Consider the following 11480-nt stretch of genomic DNA (forward strand, 5'->3'; position numbering starts at 1 on the left):
AATGTAGTGGTCGGCAGAAAGAAGAAGAAGAAGAAAGAAAGAAGAAAGAACCTGTAAGAGAAAAAGACACAGCCGTGACTAACGTCCACGGCTGTGTAAAAATGAGTATGGTCCAGTTCCAGTGTCACTGGAATTGGAACAGATAATAATACTGTTGAGGTATATTAATTTAGAAGATGCCCTCCCTTGTGTAAATTGCCTCATTTTGGCTATTCCATTTAAATTCCATACACTCCCTATATGGAAAACATGACCTAAATCTCCCACACAGGGGGTGTGAATTTCAAATGGGGTTACCTGAATAGATTACTCCCATTTGAAATCTACACTCCCTATGTGGAAGATTAACGTCATGTCTTCCATAGGGGGTGTATGTATTTCAACTGGAATAGTCCATTGTGTTAGATAAGTGTTGATAATTGTAAGCACTCTGATGGTAATTCTTAACGACTGGTACGTGGGCTGCATATTTTTGTTCTCTCAGACTTTAGATGAAAAGGCCAAATAACAAAATACAGTCATGGGAAAAGTTTGTAATATATTGAAATTCTTTCATCACATACTTTTCTTAGGGATTTTACTGTGATGGGTTGCATTAAGATGTATGAGAGTATATGGGTCTTTTGGTGACAGATCATAAAAATCTTTTTTATATTTTGGTAACAGGTGCAAAAATGTGGGTCTTTTAGTGAATTTTAGATATTAGCGACTTGGATTGGGGATATCTTGGATGTATGACATAGACAATGTCAGTGTTTTGGGGTTCAATGCTGTGTATAGCTTGTAATTTATTTGAAATTACAATTTATTACGGTTTGTTAGTTTCTTTTCTCCTTTTTCTTTACACAGCCGTGACGTTAGTCACGGCTGTGTCTTTTTTCTTACAGGTTCTTTCTTCTTCTTCTTCTTTCTGCCGACCACTACATTTGCTCTAGCACTTACATGCTTACACCGATTTTGACCTAACTTGGTCCCAACCATCATTGACCATGCCCCTACATGTCATATGAAACTCGTAGGGTCAAAGGTCACGCAGGGGTCAAAAACGTAATTTCAACTCAAAATGCTTCTTCTCTCACAGATTACGTAGGACAGTGACGCCACTTGCACACTTGCATTGTTATTACCCAGTGTCTATGTGGTCCTACAGAGATTTGGGGTCAAAGGTCATTAAGGGGTCACTTCCGGTATAAAACGAAAAACCTTCAAAAAATTTTATTTGCTAAGAAAAACATAGGACAGTAACGGTATGTTCACACATAAATTGTTGTTACCCTGTGTATATGTGGTATTTATTTAGGGTCAAAGGTCATTAAGGGGCCACTTCCGGTATAAAACGAAATACCTTTAAAATGCTTCTTCTCCCACAAATTACGTAGGAAAGTGACGCCACTTGCACACATGCATTGTTATTACCTAGTGTCTATGGGGTCCTCACAGATTTGGGGTCAAAGGTCACTATGGGGTCGCTTCCGGTATAAAACGAAATACATTCAAAAAATTTATTCGCTAAGAAAAACGTAGGACAGTAACGGTATGTTCACACATGAATTGGGGTTACCCAATTCATATGTGGTATTTTTGTACTTGGGGTCAAATGTCATTAAGGGGTCACTTCCGGTCTGAGAAGAAAAACCTTCAAAATGCCCCTTCTGCCACAAATAACAGCAAAGTGGTGCCACATGCACCCATGCATTGACATTAGCCAATGTCTATGGGCGTTTCATAAATTTTGGGGTCAAAGGTCATTAAGGGGTCACAACACGGCTGTGTTCGTGGGTTAGACCACAGCTAAGTCTAGTTAATATTTAATCTTGAATTGTATCCTGATATTTGGAAATAGAATTTTTATTTTGATTTAATTTTCTTCTCTTTTTGTCATTAGAAACTTCACGAGGAAAAAGTGACCTTGGCAAAACGTCGTGACACATTCAAGAAAGGTAAGGATTGTATCAGTCTGTTAGTTTTGTTGGCAGAATATTGCCAAGTTTTCGAATATTTATTGCTTATTGATTTATTATTGATTAATTTATTCTTTTTTTAAATTAATTTATTTATTATAAGTTTATTTATTTATTTTATTTCAATTTCATTGATTGATTAATATTAATGTAATTATTTCTCTAATTATTTTTTTTATTCACTTATGAATGAATTGATTTATTACTTGTTGCTAAAATATATGAGTTATTCTCTTTCACTAATTTATTAATAAACATTATTCATTTACATTAATTTTGTACGCAGCCATGCAAGAGCTCTCCATGCAGTACGAAGCCATCAAAGCACAACTGAATGAGAATGAGACGCATGCACAACTTGGCAACTTGGAACGGAAATGGCAACACCATGAGCAGAACAACTTTGTCATGAAAGAGTGTATCCTTGCTATTATTGTTAGTGGGATTTCAAAAGTGTTTTTAAAGGAGTATTTTGTGATCCACAGTCTCATTCCCCCATTTACTCCCAAAAGTTTTTCTATCATCAGAAATCTAAGACTACAGTGGACTTCCATTTGAAAACCATCCCCCCCCCCCCCGGACAAATTTGGAATTCCAACAAATTCAACAGTTTAAGTTATTCCAGGTCCAACTATTTTATCCATAAAAAGTGGAAAAGGTGTGGAAGATTTTGAAATTCCAAACAAAATTGTCTAATTGGGCTATTCCATTTAAAATCCACAATCCTGTCGAAGATTTTCCTTCCTTAGTGTAAGATTCAGGTTGAATCTGTCACTTTCCCCTGTAAAAGATATTGCCAAAATCTTTCACAGGGGTAGTGTCACTAGTGTGGATTTAAAATGGAATAGTCCATTTTAGGCAAAATTTTGCAAAATCCAACTGGATTCTAGAAATGTCAAAAATTTTCAGCTGGAATATCACATAATACAAGGAACAATTTCCAGCTGGATTGACCATATAGTGCAACTGAAATTGAGATTGCACTGATGTCTTCCACAAGGGGTTGTGGATTTTGAATGGAATAGCTCATTAGAATGTTTGTGTACATAACATTTCTTACAGAGTGGGTTGTTTGACAAAGACATGACAACACAATGACCTATGCGGGAGGGAGGGGGGTACTCAAGTTTGGTTTGGGTAGGGGTGTTCCCCCGGGGTGTGCCGCTGAGCATTTGAAAGGGGACCCATACATACCAATTTTTCAACAAATTTGGACCTATCGATACACCAAAATTACAAATTTCCCTCCAATTTTTGGGGGAAATATCAAAAATGTTGAGGGAAAATCAGGCTATTTTGCAAAAACCCAACCATATACCAAAATTAGCCTCGAAAAGAGGTCATTGATATACCAAAAGGCTGGAAATGCTACCCATGTTTGTGGCACGTCCCCATATGGTTATTTGTACTGGGTACCCCCCTGGGGCCTATGGATATTGTAATACATGCAATTATGCGTAACTTGTATATTCAGTGTCTAAATCAACAGATATTTTTGGAAATAAAGCTTTCTTCATGGGTTATCTATTGAATCATATCAAACCATACCCTATAAAAATTCCTTTAAAAAGGAAATGGGCGTACCAAAGAAAGTGCGTATGATGTAGGGTATTGTAAATGTTTGACATAAGTATTGGCATTAATAGTATAGGAATGACTGAACTAGGATAGCAAGCAAGCACATGTAGTGTTTTACGATTTGAAAAGGTTAAGTGTGATTAAAACGCATTTTTTGTATATTACAAACACACCCCTGTTTGTATTTTCTGGTTGCTCTACGAAAAGGTATAAAAATCAAAACCACTAATCCTTCCAATTAGCTCCTGCTGATTTCCCATTATAGAACTATCAAAAAGTGTGCCAACATTTTATTTATTTATTTATTTATTTATTACACTTTATCACTGGCACAGAATTACAAGAAATATATAATATTGCACATAAGTTACATTAAAAATTACACAATATTATGAAAGGAACAATTGTTTTAAAACGTCCAGTGAATGGCTGGAGCGAACAGGTGCCAGGCACCTCTAAGACCGCCCCCACCAAAACCAAAAAGAAGGGAAGGGAAAAATAAATTAGAGGGGGAAATGCAGGTAAGTTACATTTGCCTGCAATTTGGACAATTACAAAAAGAGGTCCAAGTGCAAACAGAAGTTGCATCAAAGGTGCGAGCAAATTTGGACTGGTAAAACTCCAAAACTTGGTGCTTAAATGAAGCAACAGAATTTGTAGATCTGATAATACTAGGGAGCTGGTTCCAAATGGGCACCATACGCTGAAAAAAGCCCATCTTGTGGCACTCAGTTTTAGAAAGCTGATTTACCAGCAACAAAGGATCAGAGGAAAATCTGGTGGTGGGACGGTCTTTGTTAATACCATTAAAAACTACATAATCATCTAGATTGATGTCATATAATCCCAGATTGCACTTGAAAAATATATTGAGATCAACATATTCTCTTCTAAAACTTAATGGGAGAAGAGTTAGCTCTGTTAACCTTTCTTTGTACTCAGCATGCTGGATAATCTAAAATGAATTTAGTTGCCCTTCTCTGGACCCCTCAACTTTCTGGATGTTGCGCTTTGAGGTACCACTCCAGAGGGACTGCAATATTCCAAATCACTACGAACCAAGGCTGAGTACAAAGTCCTGGATACATTACGAGGGGCATTGAAGCCAATGGTGCGTTTAATCATACCAAGTTTTTTGTTACACTTTTTAACAACCCTGTTAATGTGATCATCCCAAGTGAAAGACGAGGAAATATCAAGACCAAGATCTTTAATGGAACTAACACGGTCTAGAATGGCACCATTCATTTTATAATCATGACGAATTGCATTCCTACGTCTGGTGATTGATATGATCTGGCATTTAGAGGGATGAAAATGGAGATCCCAAGTTTTGCTCCAATTAAATAATGCATCAATATCACTTTGGAGCATGTGACAATCAGAGACATCAGAGATGTTTTTATAACATTTAGAGTCATCTGCAAACAAAGCTAAAGAAGAATTCTGGGCAACACTGGGCATGTCATTTATGTACAAAAAGAAAAAAGCATAGGCCCCAATATTGAACCTTGGGTACCCTGAAACAACTGGAAGCCAGTCGAATTTACCCCATCAATAACAACCCTCTGCCTCCTCCCTGTTAAATAAGCGCTTGAAACCAATTGAGGAGGTCAGAATGAAAGCCAAAAAGATTGCAATTTGTGAAGCAACAAGCTATGACAACCACTGTCAAAAGCTTTCGAGAAATCAAGATCGATCATATCAACTTGCCCAGCGTTGTCCAGAGTAGAACTGACTTCATGAAAAAGCGGATAAAAGCTGTGTCACAGTGGAGCGACCTTTGATAAACCATGTTGCAGATGGTATAATTGGTCTTTAATTGCGGGGAACACAAGAACAAAAATAGCTCTCTCCATCACTTTACCACATATACACAATAGTGACACAGGTCTATAATTTTCAGCACGTTGCCTGTCAGACTTTTTAAAAACAGGAACAACATTGGCTTTTAACCAGGTCTCAGGCATAATACCAGAACTCAAAGATAAGTCAAAAATGTGGCACAAAGGAAAAACAATTTCATGAGCGCATTCTTTCAAGACCCTGGGAGATATCCCATCAGGACCAATAGCTTTGGAAACATTTAAATTGCACAAGATCTTGAGGACATCACATTCGTTGATCTGAATATTACCCAGTGAAGGATGTTGAAACCCATGTATCTTTGGCAACTGTGTGTTGGAAGTTGGCTGAGTAAAAACAGAATAAAAATAGTTGTTAAAAGAGAAGCTTTTTCTCTAGCTGTTGTAGCTGTGATGTTATCCCAGCTGATAACTTTTGGAAGAGATTTGGATTTTGTTTTTGATCTAAAAAATGACCAGAATCTCTTGGTGTTATCAACAACACTTTCACCAAGACTATCAATATACTCATTAAACTTGGCAGAGAGCAAATTTTTCAAACGATTACTTAACTTCCGAAAATTGGCCCAGTGGCTAGAGAGATTTGATTTTTTAGCACGCCTCCACGCAGTTTCCTTTTTGTTTTGGAGATGCCTAACTTCTGGCCAATCCACGCTGGGGCGAAGAGTCTTTGATCTTAATTTTTGGTATGTAATCGTCTAAAACCTTGGTGAATATTTCTGAAAATAAATTCCATGATGAATTAACATCTATTGCACAATATACTTGACTAAAATCAGTGTTTTGCAGCTCACAACGTATATCATTAAAATTAGCTGCTTTAAAATTGTATACAAATCGAGGTCTTTGTTTGAGACGCTCAACCCTTGTACTCACAAGTGTTTCATAATAACATTATTACATAACAATTTTCTATCTTTTGGATTGTCTGCTGTGCCCTAAACTGAGAATGCTAAATATAATGCAATACTCATTTAAAACAAGTAACCTTGAGGAGCTGTATGCATACTCACAAATAGTTGGTAAAAAACATGGGGCAGCTAAAAATAACATGTCAACCAGCAACCTTGGTTTGTTCCCAAGCACATAGATAGTGTATCAGTCTGAAATTTATGCAAATACTGCTGTTACTTTCTTTCCTCTATGTGTACCATTACACTATTGTGTATCTATCTATTACACTATATTAAGGAATTGTTTGGAAAGGGGGCATTCACCTCTTGCATTTTAACATACCTACACACAGGAAATGTTATGATATTATCTAATGTACATTACTGTTTGTAAGCAAATTGATGTCCCCAGAGAAGGTATATTTTTATAACATTCGGCCAAAGCCAGGCAAAGCCCAATAGTGCTCAAATGCTTCTAAATTAAAGGGATGCCGACCGACTATGAACGGGACAGGGATATGGGAAAAGATCCGGTTTTAGAAGCAGGAGGAAAATCGGAGCACCCAGAGAAAAACATGTGAGGACGAGCATGGATTGGCAACCGATGTCATATACATGGCAATGTGGGGAATGGAATTGAACCCTAGCCTCAATGGTGAGAAGCAAGTGAGAAGACCACTACACTAACCCATCCCCTTACACTTCCCATAATGCATTTCTTCCATTTCAATTTTCTTTACTGATTTTCTATCTAGTGCAACATGGGTCGATAGTGAAGGAAAAAAGAAATTGATGGGGGTCTTTGGAACAGAAAAAGAGCTTGAAAGGGGGGGTCATGATGGTGGCACTTAACACAAAGTGGAAGATATATGGAGTGCCCCCTCTTCCTCCCTGGTGAGGTCAACAGATATGTGACGTCAAAGATCATGTAGATCATTTGATATGAGGTCACTTTACAAATATCTTCATTCATCACAAACTTTTCTCTGCCTGTGTTTCCCCGTTTGGTCTGGCCTAAGATAATGCATCTCGTAATAAACTTGCACAATATTACTACTTAACAGTAACTTAAATTATATATATATGTTGTGTAAATTCCTTAACCTTTAACCTTTATCAGTCATAGCAACCAAGAGTATGGAGAGTGACTATCGCCCCCTAGTGGCCACAGTGAAGTCGCAACTGGACGAATACAACAAGCTCATCCAAGATGCCTTGGCCAAGGGTATCCAACGTTGACGATAAGGAGGATGACAGTGAGGCGAAATGGATTATTTATTTATTAGAAATTTGCAATAGAATAATTTTTGTTTCCAAATACAAAGGCCAGTATACCGTTTGACTGGGTTTTTTTCATGGTTTTTCCTCTTCGACAGATGTCACATTTTTGGTTCCATGTTGCAATTTTTGGTTTTCCACTCAAATTATAAACTTCGTTCCTGTCAACGTTTGTCACTGCAGATTTTTTGTTGCTTTTTGCTGTAGCAGCAAATTCTGTGGAAAAATTGCCGCAACGGAAAATGCTGCAGAAATGGGGCTATATTCTGTTTGAAATCCATACACCCCTATGGAAGATATGACCTTAATCTCCCACACAGGTGTTGTAGATTTCAAATGGAGTCAATCATTCAGGTAACCCCATCTAAAATTCACACTCCCTGTGTGGGAGATTAAGGTCATGTCTTTCATGGGGGGGGGGGGGTGTATGGATTCCAACTGGAATAGCCCAATGTGCCGCTGTGTCTGTTGCAAAGGAAAAGTGCCCTTTAGATATTTCAGCCTGTAGTGTGTGTGAATGCTGAATCCGTCATTTGTGATGAATAGAAGTAAGACGGCAAAATAAAAAACTGGCGTTAGGCCAAAAAAATAACAAGTTTGTTTCCTGTAGCGTGCGCATTACGTTTTTGACGGCTTATTTTGGGCATTCAAATTTTTTTTTTCACTTACAAAGAAAAAAAAAACAAAACCGGAAAAATCACACAAAATAATGTGAAACACTACTGGAGTAAACATTTACACATCACATGACAAACGAGCGTACTGAAAAACTACTGGAGAAAACATCACACATTTGTTTAAAATAGCTTTTTTGAATTTGCAGGGTGAAAGGGGATCATAAATAATCTTGAATATGAAGAAATGTTTTTTTGTGTTTGTCGGAGAGACCCACTGTAAATTCCCATTCCAATTTGCAGCAAAAAGGTGTTTTTTTTCATTTGAAGATATGGATTAAAAGTAAATAAAAAACCACATTTCGCATTTGACTTTTTTGACCTGCTACAGGAAACAAAAATGGGTTTTTTTGGCCTTACCTGAATGGGTGACACCATTTGAAATATACACCCATGTGGGGGAGATTAAGATGATGTCTTCGGTAGGGGTGTATGGATTTCAACTGGAATAGCCCTTTTGTGATGCAATAGAAGTGAGACAGATGTCAGCGCTTTAATTGAAACTTTTCTGTATTGTTACAGAACATAATTACAAAATGTAATTGCAACAATTAGCTTAAAGTGCAATCAAAGTTGAATGTTTTGTTTCTGTGGTGAAACAGCATTATTTCATAATAGCAGATTATTTATAAGCCTGGTTGGTCGTTCTGACAGGGTAAAAAGTCGGTTATTTTTAGAAATTTGTACTGGTTTGAAACAAGGGTGGTCCAGATATTGCTGAATTAAACAATAATTGTCATTCTTTTCAACCATTTACTGTAGAGTGGGGAACATTTGCAAGATTTTTACTGTGGGTTTTTCCAATTTTTTGTTGTACTGTTAATTGGAGAAGTGGATTAGCATAATCTTTTAGGAACACTCTGTACTGAAAATTTTAATATTTTTGAATCATTCCTGCCTCCTACTCCTTAAAACTGTTTGAAATTGCATGGAGTGAGCTATGTTTAAGGGGCATACCATTATATCATTTTTGTCATGGCACTCAAGAATCTACAAAGGTGGGAGTGACAAAGTTTTAAAAATTTGTGAGATTATTTTACTACCTTTGCGTGTCAATGTGTGAGAGTTGACATCTGTGCGTGAAATGTTACTACCAGCGTGAGAGCATGAGAAACTGCCGCAAAGCGTGACACTCGCGTTGAATACATGAATGAGTGTTGTCAGCCTTGCCCTCTGCCAAAAACAAGCCAGATTTTCATTGGAAAGAAGTCTAGTTCCCGCCATGCAGACCCGGTGGGGTCACTCAACTTGCAATACTGACCGCATGATCGTTACCAAAATCAAGGAAAAAGGGGTCATTTTTAGGGCATGTCCGCGGACAAAATTGTCCGTGAAATTGGAAAAATAGGGGTGTTTTATTGCACAAATGTCTGCGAAATTGAAAAAGGGGTTCTTATTATTTTCTCCTGATCCCGTGGCCAGACTTAAAAATCACAGGAATAAATTTGGTTTCCTACTTTGTACTCATCCCGTGATCAATATTGTTCTCGGTTCTGATTTATATGCAAGGGGTACTACTTGAATTCTGTGATGCCCTTGTTAATTACTGAAAAAAAACATTCATAGGCCTAAAATCCCTTCCTTGAAATGTTGAAATAGGGTCAAAATTGCAAATGTGTCCTCAGAATCTAAAAAATAGGGGTGTTTCAGAGTACCATTTTGTCCTTGTTTTGGAGTAAAAAAGGGGGTAAAATTTCATGATTTGTCCTTGAAATCGACTGCAAAAGGGGGTAATTTGTACTTGTGGTAACGGTCCTATGTGTCCCCCCTGCCAGGGAGTGACCCCACCGGGCATGCAGACAGTGAGAAAATTCCCATTTTAAAGTCAAGTGAGAGACATTGCACAGAAACAATAACATGTCAGATGTAACAAGAACTTTGGCACAAAAAGTAATCGCTGCTTGTGTTTTGTGACAACAAACCTGTTGAAGATTCTGGGCAAATCCATGTGGTACATTTTAAAAACATTTAATGTTATTTTTGTGTAAGTGTGTGTTTGACTGTTAAAAGTGTTGATATATGTATGTGTCAAGAAAGTGAAGCAAATGAAAGTATTAATACTTAAGTACTAAATTGAAGTATTAATGGCCTTAGGTCGTATTTCAGTACACGGGGAATATAAGTTTCATGTTTGCCTTGAGTATGATTGGTAGATGATTATTTGAATTAGGCTTATCCATTTGAAATCAACAATCCAGATCCATCTGATACCATCTGGTCCATGGAGGCCAAAGGCGGCAAATTGGAAATAGAGATAAAGGCAAAAATATGGTGTAAAAAAACAACAAGATACATAAGAAAATAGCTGTCACAAACTTCGTAACTTTAGAACTAAGTATGCTAGACCTTTCAGATATGATAGCCTAATGTTTGTATAAGGTAGTAGTTATAGTAACTCAAGTTTCAAAACTGTCTCCATCAGTAGCGTAGCCAGCGGGGGCAGGGGCAGATTCCCCCTGACAAAAAATGAAGGAAAAAAGTGCCCCTCTGACCAAAGTGCAAAGGAAAAGAAAAAGGGCAAGCAGCCCCTTTTCCATCAAAATTCACCCCGATCATGGGCCAAAATAGTGTAAAAAACAAAATTTTTGCACGCTGTTCACGCACATTGTCACAATAAAGCAGTTTTCGTCTCGATCATGGGCAAAAATAGTGTCAAATTCAAAATCGTCCCAATAAAGCCTTTTTTGGAAGCTCCAAGACATGTACAGTTTCTCTAAAAAATTTAATGTTGCAACTGCAATTTTTTTTTCAGCTGTGCCCTGAAATTTTTTTGCCCCCCCCGACCAAGAAAGCTGGCTACGCCCCTGGCCTCCTTTGACCTCCATGGACCAGATCATGTCACATATTTTCGTCCTCATCAACACTGATCAAGTGGAAAAGGTGTGGAAGATTTTCGCATTGATGGCCCAATTGCTTTTAGTGGGTTTGCCGCTGGACAAGTTTGGAACTGTCAAGCTTTTGTCAGGAGGAGCTCTGACTTCTGCAGGACAAAGTACCGAAGAATGAGACATGTAGGGTGCCCCTTGGCTATGGATGGCTTTAAAAAGGGCTGTTCACTGAGGACTGCCCGGTGTCATTAGAGAAAAAGCAGACCTCATGTACCTGCTAATTTTAAGTTTTGGTGACTCTAAATAGAGCTGTTCACTAAAGAATGCCCCTTGTCAAAAGAGGAACGTAAAGAAATGGTGGCTCTGAAAAGAGCCGTTCACTGAAAACTGCCCCTTGTCAACA

General features: G+C 37.8%; 1 protein-coding gene across 1 annotated transcript in view; it reads left to right on the forward strand.

The window, feature by feature from the left end:
* LOC140145882 (intraflagellar transport protein 74 homolog) overlaps positions 1-11003 on the forward strand; it is a 74174-nt gene extending 63171 nt beyond the window's left edge. Inside the window, exons 17-19 of the mRNA XM_072167581.1 lie at positions 1886-1940; positions 2248-2379; positions 7418-11003. Coding sequence (XP_072023682.1) covers positions 1886-1940; positions 2248-2379; positions 7418-7536 — 306 coding nt within the window. The 3' untranslated portion in view covers positions 7537-11003. The remainder of the gene's footprint in view (positions 1-1885; positions 1941-2247; positions 2380-7417) is intronic.
* Positions 11004-11480: the final 477 nt, after the last annotated feature.

The sequence above is a fragment of the Amphiura filiformis genome, chromosome 2 (assembly GCF_039555335.1).
Source record: "Amphiura filiformis chromosome 2, Afil_fr2py, whole genome shotgun sequence".
Lineage (NCBI taxonomy): Eukaryota > Metazoa > Echinodermata > Ophiuroidea > Amphilepidida > Amphiuridae > Amphiura > Amphiura filiformis.